This window comes from Taurulus bubalis (genome assembly GCF_910589615.1).
Source record: "Taurulus bubalis genome assembly, chromosome: 16".
Taxonomy (NCBI): Eukaryota; Metazoa; Chordata; class Actinopteri; order Perciformes; family Cottidae; genus Taurulus; species Taurulus bubalis.
In genome coordinates this window covers 20,732,500-20,746,529 of record NC_136604.1, presented here as the reverse complement: position 1 = coordinate 20,746,529, position 14,030 = coordinate 20,732,500, and the positions used below count along the sequence as shown (strand labels likewise).

At 46.2% G+C, this 14,030-nt stretch overlaps 1 protein-coding gene across 1 annotated transcript; it reads left to right on the top strand.

The window, feature by feature from the left end:
* Positions 1–257: 257 nt before the first annotated feature.
* On the top strand, positions 258–11,211 carry khdrbs1b (KH domain containing, RNA binding, signal transduction associated 1b; the record flags this gene model as incomplete). Its single annotated transcript, XM_079231769.1, has 10 exons — positions 258–351; positions 1,895–2,016; positions 2,762–2,878; positions 3,203–3,349; positions 5,414–5,547; positions 6,923–7,166; positions 7,503–7,570; positions 7,944–8,002; positions 8,930–9,119; positions 11,178–11,211. The coding sequence occupies 9 exons, from the start codon at positions 258–260 to the stop codon at positions 9,034–9,036; spliced, it is 1,092 nt and encodes a 363-aa protein (XP_079087895.1). The 3' UTR covers positions 9,037–9,119; positions 11,178–11,211.
* Positions 11,212–14,030: the final 2,819 nt, after the last annotated feature.

Sequence of the window (14,030 nt, the reverse complement as noted above, 5' to 3'; positions counted from 1 at the left end):
GATAAAATACCACACAGAAGTAGCGGAGAGACGTCCGTCGCAGAAACGCCCCGGTAGCCACATGCGAAGCGCCGCGCGCACAGAGGCTCCGCGACACTCCGTAGTTGCGTAACTGGACTACTTTTTTTTTTTTTTTCTTCTATTATTGTTGGGATTTTTCACGCTTTTTTTTTTTTTTTCTTGCACCGAAAGTGACTCCTTTCCCCACTACCCCCTTCCTCCTCCTCCTCCTCCCAACCCCTTCATCTAAACTCAAAATGGAGAACGACGACAAATATCTCCCCGAGCTGCTGGCGGAGAAGGACAGCCTGGACTCGTCGTTTACGCACGCCATGAAACTTTTAAACGCAGGTAAAAACAACAAAAAAAAGTCCCGTTTTTTGCTGGTGTTATTCTTGTGTTTTTAAGAGGGAGGGGAGTGGGGGTGCAGGCTCGTGAACGCACCACCCCCCAAAAAAATACCTCCACGCTGTGATTGCCATGTGTCTGCGGGACGCTCCGTTCAAGTTTATTGGAGAAAAAAAAAAACCAACAACCGTTCGAGCTTCTGTCAACACCACAGAGGGAGACACTTTAAAATGAGTCCTCTCTCGTGCGGACGGACACACGGCGCGGCAGGTGCGCGATGCGCGCGGCAGGTGCTTGATGCGCAGCACGCTGTAATGCGTGTGCGCCAGTGTGTGTCCGTGACCCCGCTACTGTATCAGCCGAGAGGCGGCACCGGGTGCGGGACGGGAGACCTTCAGGTACCCCGCTGCTGGAGTGTCCTTGAGCAAGAAGAGGCTGCTGTCCTGCAGGAGAGGAGAGGAGAGGAGGGTTGGAGGGATAAATATGACCGCCTCTGGTATTAGTTATGTATCCGTGGTCGTCTGCTATATCGCTGAAAGCATTCTCCTATCATGTATATATTTGTTTTATTATAATAGGACTTATTATAATAAAACTGTACCGTTGGGTACCCTGGTGAGGACCCATAGGAACACATAAAACAACATGAGGACGCAATACTCAATAATAATAGTAATACGCAATAGATGTGAAGAGCCAGAAGCTGCTGGTTGAGTGATTTAGTTTTAGTTTGATCATTGGTGCCCACGTGGTCTCTCAGTGCCTGAGTGGTTTTTCTGCAAAGCTGGTTCTTGCATGCTGCTCTGGTAAAGTGCCTCTCAGCTGGTCTCCTGGTCTGGACAGGATGTGCACTGTATCTAGGGGCCATCCCTGGACATATTGGAAGTGAGAATGCTCCAGGAAGACCACTGGGGTCCCCCCCGCCCCTCTTCACCTGCAGCTGCCAGTCTGTGGAGAAGCTGGCAGGTGTTTGCACATCTTGGTCTTCGCTGGCGGTTTTGAGATGGGAGTGATGGTGGTGCTCTGGGTGTTGAAGACGAGAAGGTGTGTGTGTGTGGGGTGTGGGGTGTGTGTGTGAGTGATGGTTTTGTGGATTGAAACCGGCGGTTTAACATTATTTTTCATCATTAATTGGTCTTGTGATTTATTTTCTCTATTTTTACTTATTGAGTGTAGAAGTGTCAAGTAGTGGGGTAAAAAAAAAAAGATAATTAATAGGGCTAAGCGATACAGAGAAAACGTCACAATATTTTTACCCAATAAATATCGATAATGCGACGACATTGTAGGGATGATTATTCCCACGATGAGATTGTTGATAAATAATCATCAGTAAAGTGGGTATAATGACAACGTCATTCATCATTGAAACATGAAAAGACATCACTTACGCCGCATTACCATATCCCGATATCTGGTCTCGGATGATATCGGTACATACACGTGAATCCTGCCTGTGCGTTGCTTTTTATTTCTAATTTTCTTTCTGAATCCTGTTGTGATCGCATGCCACGCTTTGCCTGAAACGATACCTCTCCCCTTCTAGAAATCGATAGAATCCAGAAAGGCGAGACTAAGAAGGAGGCGGACGCGTACCTGGACCTTTTCACAACAAAGAACATCAAACTTAAGGAACGAGTGCTCATACCTGTCAAACAGTACCCGAAGGTGAGCTCTCTTTTGTCCTCTTTTTTTCTCTTCTGCACCCTGAACCTCTCTGGATTTAATTTATCCTGCAGCTGGGTTTCAATTACACGGAAGCCATGGGGGTTACTTTAGGAGTCTCAAATTACTCCTCTCACCCTTGATCCTTAAGCTCAGGAATATAATTACAGCCGATACTGCCGTGTTTTAAGACATCCCAGGAAAAGGATCAAAATGTGAATATTACCATGATTAGGCAGATCGGAGTCTTCTGCAGAAGAAGTCTTGCTTCCTCGTGTTCCACATTTTAGGACGTCGGATTTATGACACATGAGGGTTGGGGAAAAAAAACTCCCACAAGGCACTGCTAGTCTGCGCAGACGCTTCATCTGCATGTCGCTAAATTTCAGTTTTTCACACCCAACGTTTTGTGCGGCGGCGGTTATGACGTTCACCCAAAACACTTCAACGTGAGTAAAACTCTTTGCCAAACGTGTTTTATTATTTATATATATAATTACTTTCTGCAAAGATCGAGGAGGTAAAGGACCCAGGTTTTGATCACAAGTTGGTTCCGGCTCAGCGCTCGTTTGATTGCAGTGAACCGTAATCGACGGCGTTCCGGCCCTCGGGGGCTCGTATCGACCTCCTTTGCTAAATCCACCACTTAGGGCTGCGCCCCGCCTTCCCTTCGCTCTCTCGGTGTTAAACTGTGCCTCCTGCGTCGCTCGTCAGGCTGACTCTGTTCTTCTTTGTTTGGCCCGTTCAGTTCAATTTCGTGGGGAAGATTTTGGGGCCTCAGGGCAACACAATCAAACGTCTGCAGGAGGAGACCGGAGCCAAGATCTCCGTGCTGGGCAAAGGATCCATGAGAGACAAATCCAAGGTAACGCACACACACACACAGACACACACATACACATCTGGTGGGTACACACCTGTGAGAAGGGCACCTGAAGCCATGACACACACCTGGCCTCCGTTTGAGAAGGGGTGTCGGGGCCAGATGGCGTCGACTGGCAGGATATCTCGGGTGAAGCCAAAGGCGTCGGCGCTCCGCACATCTGTTCCAGGAGTCTTTTGGGGGGCTGGGGGGGGCGCCGCTGAACCCGCCATCCGCCGCTTTGATGTTCCTACCGTGCGAAGGAAGCGAGTAACCACACCTGCGCTCGAGGCGATCGCTCACTCCTCTCTTTGACTCCCGTCTCAGGAGGAGGGGCTGAGGAAAGGCGGCGAGCCCAAGTACGCCCACCTGTCCATGGAGCTGCACGTGTTCATCGAGGTGTTCGCCCCCGTGCCGGAGGCCTACCTGCGCATGGCGCACGCCATGGAGGAGGCCAAGAAGTTCCTGTTTCCAGTGAGTCCGACTTTCTTTTTTCTTCTTGCGTAACTGTAACTATTGTGTGACGGCCGTTTTTATTTTCGATTCATCGTTCAGCTTTAAAAGTGATTTTATTCTTCTGAAGACGTAAATGGAAGCGGATCTTTATTTGTAAAGGCAAACCGGCGAAAATTAGTTCAATTAGTGTCGCTCGTCAACTTAAGTCGTCATCCTGAACCCTCGTTATCGAATTAATCCGCCGCATGTTTTCTCGACTAATTGCTTCATCTATTTCTCTTTTATTATTAGACATCAGCAGCCTTAACCTCCAAAGTGATTCAATCACTGCCGCATAAGAAACGGAATAAAACACCAAATTGTCACAATGGAGAAGCTGAAATTGGGGGGAAAAGGTTGAGAAACCTCATTCATGTTCACAAATCACTCACGGTGTGATTTATACAACCTTTTATTCCTAAAAATAGGGCAAACATTTTGTATTTTTTAAGTTCATTTTCTGATTCATGGAGTGATAAAAAGAGATTTTCCTCTGTGTAAAAAAAAAAAAACCTTTTGCCTCGAACATTTCAACAAAATGAAACGCGAATGTTGAACCCGGCTTCAAGAAAACCTTTTCAGAAATGCAAAAAAAAAAAAAAACGGGGAAGTTTCACGGCAATATCTGTTAGCGATTATTTCATCTTCAGCGTGGCCCTTTAAGAGGAGGAGTCTGGTCGCTGTCATCTGGCTTGTGTCTCTTTACCAGAGCCTCATTCTGGGAGATGTTGGTCTCCAGACAGCAGAGTTCACCCTGCGTGGCCTCGGCTCACTTTATTAGTTTTCTGCTGAGAGATTCTTGAGCTCGGGCCAAAACCCAGCGACGCTCTATCGGGGGCTCGTGTCAGAGCCGGGGGGGGGGGGGGGGGGGGGAGGGCAATGGATGCCCATGTTTAATTAGTGTGAGGGTGCTGCAAAAGAGAGAATCAAAGGCGAGATGGATGAGCTGATGAACCAGGTGCGATGTCGGTATCGGCGTATTATGTAAAGAAAAAGGAAAAAACGCACCTGTCGTTACAGTTTAACGCCGTAATCTGTCAATCCTTTATTTGGAAGCAGGCCATATTTAATGAATGCCGTCTCAGAAAATGGCAGGATGTGATTTCGTTGGGGAAAAAATGTTTTATGCATCACCTTTACTTCACCTGAGGTATTTCAGAAATGTATATATTTAATATATACCTGTGTAGCTGTATGTGGACTAATGTGAATGCAGAAGCAGAGCCTTGATCCCGTGTGACGGCTTCGTGGATCCTTTCTCCACGCCTCTACTTTCTATAGAATGAACCGTCTGCAGAAACTTAATTAATCTGAACGCCTTGATGGGTGAAGACGTGTCACCTTGTTGAATGCAGCCGCTCCTTCGACTGAGAGATGAATTTATAATCAGTCGAGCGGCCTGTTCGGTATCCACCTCTTCCCCCCCCCCCGTCGTTAGAGCCCGGTCACCATGTCCCGCAGAACTGATTTATGAGAAAGAATTGATCGGGTCACAGCGCGGCTCCCCGAAGAGAGGCGGGGTGGATTGTGTCGCAGGATTTGTGCTGCTCAGACAGGCGGCCTCGCTAATCCGGACCAATTTATTGTTTTTTTTGCTTTTCGCGGATGTAGTAATGTCACCGTTGATGCAGTCACACCAGACTTGTCGAGGAAGAGCAGTCGGAAGCGATTTACATTTTGTGCATCACGGAGAGACACAGCAAGGCTGGAGTGTGGATGGATGCTTTCCAACGACACACAACCCCCACTCACACACTCACTCACACACACACACACACACACACGCTTCTCTTTAACACTCTGAGTCACTGGCACCGACACTTTTTCTTCCACTGGCTCTCTTAGCCACTAGGTCGCCGCGTTGCGAGCAGCTCTGTAATTGTGTTTCACTCTTTTTCTTTTCCACCCCTCCCAAGTCTCATGCTCCTGTTTCTCTCTCTCTCTCTCTTTACGTTCTTCCTCTGTGTGTGTGTGTGTGTGTGTGTGTGTGTGTGTGTGTGTGTGTGTGTGTGTGTGTGTGTGTGTGTGTGTGTGTGTGTGTAGGATATGATGGATGATATCTGCCAAGAGCAGTTCATGGAGATGGGCTACCTGAACGGAGGCCAGGAGCACGGCGCCAGAGGCCGAGGGGGCCCTCCGGTCAGGGGCCGCGGAGTGCCTCCTGGTGGGGCACACAGGTGTGGAGACACACACACACACACATGCACATTCACACACACATGCACACAGGCCTCTCATACAACCGCTGCCAGGTCACTGCAGAAATACAAAGACACCGTTGTGCTTCTGTTCCGATATCTTCGCATCAGCAGGAGAATGCTGAGTAGCCTGGAAGCAGCATCACATTTATACTCCTGCATGTGTAGTTTTGGTCAAATTATGTTGAGGAAGTATTTTTTCAATACAACACAAACTGATACGAGAAAACATCAAGCGATCTAAACTGATGGCATGTCATACAGACAATTCCAATTCCTCCGTAAACTGTAAAAGTCTAAACGGCCATAGAGTAGAAAGGCCCGCCGTTCTTACCTTTCACAATAAAAGCCTCCGACATGTACTCTGCGTAACTGAACAGAGGGAACTCCAATTCACTCAGAAAACCAGTCAAATGGCTCGCAGTAGCTTAGGCTGAATAGACTTGATCTCAGACAGGCTGCAACACTTCCATGGGTCAACATGATCCTGATGGTTTGGTCCTGGTTTGCCATCTGAAGCTTTTATTGAAAGAGTGTTGAAACTGACATGAATAGTTTTTAACCTGTAATTCGTCACGTTGTGTAAAGAAGGCCTTATATGTGTGAATCCCTTTTTTGGCTTGACATTAGGGGTGGCATTCACCAGAAGTCCCACGATACGATATTATCACGATACTGCGGTATATTGAGTATTGCGATATATTGTGATTTATTACCTTTTTTCAACCGCAAATTGACCCAAAAGGAAACCTTTGTCAACATACTTGATCCTCATATGTTTTCAGTTTGTTCATCTCACTTCAATAATTTTTATTGCAGCAAAATGTGATTGTCAAGCAGACAAACTGACCAACACTGTCATAGATGTTGCTCCTGACAAACTGGACTGTTTGCATTACAGTCTACATAGTTGCGTCGGAGAGGGGGCGGGGCTTATCTCCGTGCAAACAGTTATCATTTCCGCCGTCCACCATGAAAATATCCTCTATTTCTGCTTTATACTTGTTGTGGAAATCCCCAAAATATCGGAACATTTAAAAAAAAGTTGTTTCCTCGCGTCGGATTTGAAGCTAAACACAACTTGCATGTCTGTTCTGTAAATAATGTGGCTGGCGCCACAGTTAGCTTAGCTTAGCATGAAAACGGGGAAACGGCTAGCCTGTCTAAAAGTAGCGAAACTAATTAACATGTCATTTAAACAACTGAGAGAAGCTCTTTCTATCCGTTTCTGATTCTTTATGCTAAGCTAACTGGCTCCTAACTGGTGTAGCTTTCACACGCCGCGTAGAGGCAATAAGAACGGCGCTGATGTTCTCTATTCTCGCAGCGTTAACGTTGGCGCTCTCTTCTCCAGGGGCAGAGGGATGCCGCCCCGCGGCGCCCCGGCCAGAGGAGGCGTGGCTCGAGGCGGCCCACCCAGAGGCGGTGCGGTGAGGGGCGTGCCGTCGGGCCGAGGAGGAGGACCCCCGGCGGCGCCCTCCAGGGGAGCCTCGGCGCCGCGTGCCCGACCCCCGGCGTCCGGACCCCCGCAGAGGATGGCACACCCGCCCCCCCACCAGCACACCCCCGCTGCAGCCGCTGACGGCTACGAGGATTATGTAAGTACAAGAACCAGCTTTTATTTAGCCGTTTCGTTAATGTCCTCAGCTCAATAATTATTATGCAACAGAAGTTATGTTTAGACTTTAATTGGGATATGTGAGACAAAAGTAATTGAGGAATTGCTGTTTTTTTCCCCTCGATGAGGTGGTTCCTGGCGCGCTTGTTAGCTTCGCAATGCTTGTCCGTCAGCACGGAAATGAGTGATCTGGAGACGCAGGCGGAGTGCATCTCTGCTTTAGTACGAGTGTCGTACTTCGGGGACATCTTGACATTCATGAATCATGAACAAGCCTCTCCCTGAGTCTCACTCTTGTTTCCTTCCCCCTCTCCAGGGCTACGACGAGAGCTACACAGACGCGGCCTACGAGTCATACGACAGCTATTACAGTCAGCCGCAGGCGTGAGTGAATCAGACGTCTCTTTGGTTTTCACCTGCTCCTCACAGGGAACACACACACACACACACACACACACACATTGCCTGGTTGCTCGTTTCCCTGATTTGAGAGCAGCAGAAAAAGAAAAGAATTCAGCCACTCTGCACATATTCTACGCTGATGATGGTACTTCATGTTTCATGGTTCGGACGGCCGGCACTAAGATGTTCGATGCTCGAGAGCCAAGCTTTGATCTTATTCGTGGAAGCAATTATCGGCCCCCCTAGACATTTATAGTCAGCAGCTACTTGATGTTTTTCAAAGATTAAAAGTGGGTTTCTTTTTTCCTTCATTTTCCCCTCCTTCTTCTCCTCTCGCCCTGTTTTTGACCCTCAGAGAGCCAGAATACTACGACTACGGACACGGAGAGAGCACAGAGTCCTACGAGTCCTACGGTGAGGAAAACCTTCAGATAGCTTAATTTATACTGTTGATAAAGATACTGAACATGAAAAGTGTGCGTTTGAAAAAATTGCATTCATCATTGTATTTTATGAATCTTGTAGTATGTTTAGTAGTAATGTAGTAATTGTATTCTAAAAATGCCTCCAGACGTGATTTATCGGAGCTTGATTCTAATGATAAACCGGCCAAGATTAGAGGTTAGACTTCAAAGTTAAAGCCATAAAATAGTGTCTTTTTAAAGACATTTTGAGTAATATCTTTATGAGACGACGCAGTGCACAGTCCTGCCAAAGGCCTCATGCTATGATCGATACTTTGATTCTCACAAGCTACTTATTTTGGAAAAATATTGATCGTAAAATTATAAGTTAATAAAGTACCGTAAAAGTCGGGTTACAAGCCGCTCCTAGCTCCAGTGGGTGTCTCTGCTGTAGCAAGCTAGCAGAAGCGCAAGCTAGCAGAAGTGCAAGCTAGCAGAAGTGCAAGCTAGCAGAAGCGCAAGCTAGCAGAAGCGCAAGCTAGCAGAAGCGCAAGCTAGCAGAAGCGCAAGCTAGCGCTGCTGGTCCCGCTACCTTCGGTGGTTGTCGAGCTTGCGGCGCGCTAGCAGTAGCACTAGCTGGCTACAACGGGGAGCTAACGGAGACACTGACCGAAGGTAGTAGCGGCTTGTAACCCAACTTTTACGGCATCTGCATCGCGTTTAGAAAGTTAACTGTCGCCCGTCACTAGCCAAGAGGATACTCACAATACTTTTGGTGAGAAACACAGGATGTAAACTTTGTTTACAAGAAAACCTTTTAATGTCCAGTAACCATTAGATTATCAATATAACCAATTAAAAACATTTTTTGGGGGGAAATATGGTTGTTTTAAATGTGTGTATTTTGTGTGTGTGTGTTTGCGTGTGTCCTCTCCAGGCCAGGATGACTGGAACGGGACCCAGCGAACAGTTGCAGGAAAGGCCCCTCCCCCCTCCAGAGGCACCAAGACGCCCTACCGGGAGCACCCATACCGACAGTACTGAGGCGGACTCGCCGCCCCGTAACGCGTCGCCCCGCCTGCCGCCTGTCTACCACGGCAGCTCTCGCTTTAAGCAGCCCGACAAAAGTAATTGTCCGTTTTGTCTTTGGTTTGGTCTTTTCCCCACACTGGACTTTATACGAGAGAGCAAATTGGGGACTGAAAATCGGAACTGGTTTTTTGAGATTTGACCGCGAACTCCCTCCCCAACCAGCCGCCTAACGAACCGGCCACCGATCCCTGCAGCCAACCACCCAGAGCGGCTTTTAGACGGGTTAGAGAGGAGCAGTTGGCGTCTTTTTCATTTCCATTTTTTATTTATTTTGCTGTATTTTTGACCCTTTTTAACCCCCTCTGGCTTTTTTATTTTATTTGCACTGTTGATCTTTCATTTTATTTATTTTTTTACCTGTTTGGGAATCGTCCTTTCTCGTGGAATTAATGGCTCGTTACATCCGCTTGTCGAAGGAATCCATTTTAATTGTTTTTAAATACAAAGAATCTGTCGAGGGTCAGTTGCAGATTCCCATTTAGGCTACATTTCAAAATTCTGTTAATATAGCCGAATAAAATACCTTTTAAACTTTCAATTATGTAATATAGAAACCCCAAAAAAAGGAAGGTTAAAGAATCAATGTTAATGGAATTAAGTACAATTCATTCTTGATGATGGTTTGTTTTTAAATAGTTCTAAAACGATGTCCATTTAGACTTAGGCAGCAATATTTGTCATTGTCCTTTAGAGTTTTGAAATATAGCCCTAATAGACACTGTTGAGATGGACTGTCCTCATATCCTCAATTTGTCATACATATATAAAACATAATTTTTAAGACTCTGAAGACAAAATGTTTGTGCCGGAAAACAGTCCAGGTCTTCATCTAGTGATCTGGCTCTCTATAAACTGCATGCACAAAGTACACAAGCAAAGGATCGGGACACAAATCTCCACATGGGTCTTCTCTTTCTCCAGAGAAGGGATCCTGCAGCTCAATCCGAACTCTTGTACATATTTTAAAACATCCTTTAACTGTACTTACTCTGTACCCTCTCCATAAAATGCATTATGCTACATGTGTAAGCTTGCCTAAATAGGTTACTAAATCTGTCCAAAAGATGTTTTGCAGCAGTTTGTCAATAAAGCTTAGTTTGTTTTTTATGAAACTTAACTTGCTTTATTTGTTTCCTGTCCTAGTAAAATTCTGAAATGGCCTTTTTTTAAACAACCTTCAGCAGTCAGATGTAGGTGTTTTCATCTGTTTCTCATTCAAAACCGCATTTTAAATCTAAATGAATGTATATTGACGTCTGAAGGCTTTAACCCTACTAAATGATGTCTTGATGGATTATCAAAAGAGCACAACTTATTCTCTCTCTCTCTTTCTATACTTTTTAAAAAGGACCCAGAGGTAAGACCTCTAAAATAACCTGGATAGCTTCCTAATGTGTATAGAGTTCTAAAGCATTGAATGCCTGGGTATGTATAAGACTTTTTCAATCCTCTTACCTGTGGTCGTAATCGTTAATGAGAATTTGCTTTTATAGCTGAAAATTAACTTGAGTTCAAACCACCATTCAGGTCGCGGCCTCATTGTCATGCGTGACGCTGGCGGCTACTTTAGTGCAGAGTAATGGAGAGGATGGTTATAACCTAGACAACTCCACTGTAAAGGTAACCTAACCCTAAATGTTTAATTTCCTAGTGTGTTTCATCCATTGACATAAACTTGCTGGTAAATGCGTACACTTTCTTAAAATATTTATTGCATTCAACAAAAAAAAAGAAATCGACTCAAAAGTAAGAAAAACGTAACTTCCAATATCATAGTGGATTTTATGTACCCAAAATAACTATTCTGTGTGCTAACAAAATATATTAGCATAGTGTTAATGCAACTCTTGCTAAAATGAACCAAATCTATGTAAATATCTTCTGTAGAGTTGAGCTGCTGTTACTTTTTTAATTTGCTGTGTGTAAAGGTTGCTTACTGTAATATTTAAAAAGGTTATCCGAAAAGAAAAACAACAGAAAGAAAGCTTGAGTTGCATGAGCATATCTTCTCCTGTAGACTTTGCATGACCCGTCTCCAGTTTCTCTCAGTGTGTTTAGACGGGGTATTGATTTGGGGTCTGTCCTTCCTTCAGGCACAGCTACCGGCCGCTGAGCGCCCGGAGACGGACGGTCTGAAGTGAGCAGTGAGACCAGACCAAGATCAGGTTGGTTCGCCATTTATTTCCATTTTTAAAGCACCGTCCTGCTTGTTTTTGCATCCTTTTAACCCGTTAACGTAATCAACGTTACATTCTTGTCTACCTTCCAGGCAGCCATTAGCGTGCGTCCATGTTTGTACAGTGCGAAAATCAACTTGCAAAGACTTGGAACTTGCATGAAATGAGTAATCTATCGCAGAAAACTTTATCTAATTTGAATTTGTCAAACCTTAATTGTGTTCGTAGCGACACAGAGCTCATGCTGGGATCTCGGCTCCGGCTTGTTTGTGTTTTTTCTTAAACCAATCACCCTCATCTTGGGCGCTTAAGGGGGAAACCAGTAACCACCTGTACTTCCTGTATTCTCCTGGTTGCCTGGCAACTGGACCCAACCAGGAACTGTCCAGTCTCGTATACCTTCCTGTAAAATTGCCAATTGTTGTGTTGTTGTTGTCCCACTTTCTCACGTTCCCTTTTGGACAGAGCCAGGCTAGATGTTCCACTCTTATTAAGCTAAGCTAACTTTAAGCTAAGCTACAGGTTGCTGGCACGAGAGTATATCTTTGGGTCTTCCAATAATACCTCAGCAATGTCTTTTAGCAGCTGAAATCCCCACTAAGAGTTTTATTTAGTCCCTGCATGCAGCACCGACTTTAAAAGAAACTGACAAATCCCCCCTGTGGTAGAATAGCCATCTCAAGCTGTTCTACAATGTGTAGCTAATGACCCAAAACATGCAAAACTACCGCTTTGGTCTTTTTTAAAAACTTCTACTATTCCCCCCCCAAAAAAACATTGTGCAAGAAGCGTTGCTGCAGACGCCTGTGGGCGTGTCCGCCGGTGTAGCATTGAGCAGCAGCACGTTGGTGATATTCACAGCATTTCAAAGGTTGGTTGATTCTGATGATTGCCCGGCTCCTGTAAGGCGCCTCGGCTTCTGTGAGCTGGTGTGTGGCCGCGCTGCCTTCAGCGAGTCTGAGCGAGAGCAGAAGGCAACGCCGGTCTCAGGGAAAAGTGGCTAATGAGGATCCGAAGCTCGAGAAGAGGCGTCGGAGGGATGCTCTGCTCTCCTGTCTGTCCAGCGCCTCGAAGGCAGGGAAAAGTTAAATGAAGGCTTGAAGAACGTAACGCTCAGCGGCCAGAGTTTGAGGAACCTAGCTGTCATCTCAGTCGAGGGAAGCGGGGTAACGAACCGCTTAAGAGCCGATTGAGATGGAAAGGTCACTCGCTTGTTTGCAGAATGTGTTCAGACGCGACTGCTGATGGATTTCAGACCGTGTCGACAAAGCAGAGCAAGAGTTTTAATAATGAAAACTGTTTTTGTTTTGTTCTCCGACTCTCCTTGGAGCATAAAAGAGACGCGTCTGCTCCTTGGTTCTCATTGGCTCTTATTTTGAAGTAAAACACACAAAAACGGAGACCTGTGACCGCATTAGTGACCGTACAAGTCGGGTTACAAGCCGCTCCTACCTTCAGTCAGTGTCCCCGTTTGCTCCCCCGCTGTAGCCAGTTAACGCTCATGCTAGCGCTCCGCGAGTTCCCCGCTAACTTCCGCTAGCACTCCGCTAGCTCCCTGACAACCACCGAAGGTAGCGGGACCAGCCCCGGCTTGACATCCGACTTGGGCAGAGGGGACGCGGGCAGTAGCAGTAGCGGTGGGGAGCTAGCAGCAGCGCTAGCAGCAGCGCTAGCAGCAGCGCTAGCAGCAGCGCTAGCTAGGCTGCTCCTAGCTTGCTACACTGACTGGAGGTAGGAGCGGCTTGCAACCCGACTTTTACGGTATATTAAAAACTAATGCGGTCACAGGTCTCCCTTTTTTTTTTATATATATGCATTAATCCAAAACCACTTGCCGTGCCAGTAATTATGTCTGCCTTAACAAAAATATTGCCTTGCACCTCATAAAGAGCTTGGCAGGAAAATGACCTTTTTTAATTCTAACAGCCACTGCTTGAGAATGTAATTGTCGCCTCCTTATCCGTCATCAAATGGCCGTAAAGTACAAGCGGACGTGCGTCTGCATGTGGACTCGTCTTAGTGACTCCTGCTGTGATTTGTGTCTCTGCAGTGAAGCCGGAGCAGCTCGGCGTGAAGGAGGTGGTCAGAGGCTCTCTGGGTGGGGGTGCGGCCCGAGGCCCGGCTCTGCTTCTGGCGGGTGGTGACTGACCCACAGCAGCCAGCTGATGAAGAGGAGCTCAGACTCCCACTGGAACAGGACTACGCCTGCAGCTGGTCAGCGAAGGCCTCTTCCGCTCGCTGGGAATCCACAACAACCAGAGACTCTCATTTCATGGAGGGACTTTTTTTTTTTTTTTTTTTCTTTTCTATATTGAATCACTTTGCATTGTGTAATTATTTCTCTAACAGCGAAGACACCCACTTGAAGGCTTCGCTGATTGCGCGCTCGCCGCCGACCACCCACTCCTCCGACAAATGTAATTGTTACAGCCTGATGCACCATAAAATGAGCACTCCTGTTATAGTGGACTGTGAAATTGTTTTTAATTTCTATTAATCCTTTCGAATTAGACATGAATCAAAGTCCTTTCACTTTGTGCAAGGCAAGCTGTATTTTTTTTTTTTTTCTTCTTCGAATTGTGTGACATCTGCATCTAGAGTATTTGATTCCTTTTTTTTTTTCTACATTCTGGCCGCGTGTTATTTTGCCTCCATGCCCTTTTTATTGCTGCGTGAAATTAGACTCAGTGCTGGAGAGTTGGCGGCGCCCGGAGAGGGTGGATCACTATCTCGTTGCGGCCGATTTTCCCCACAAGCACACACACACAC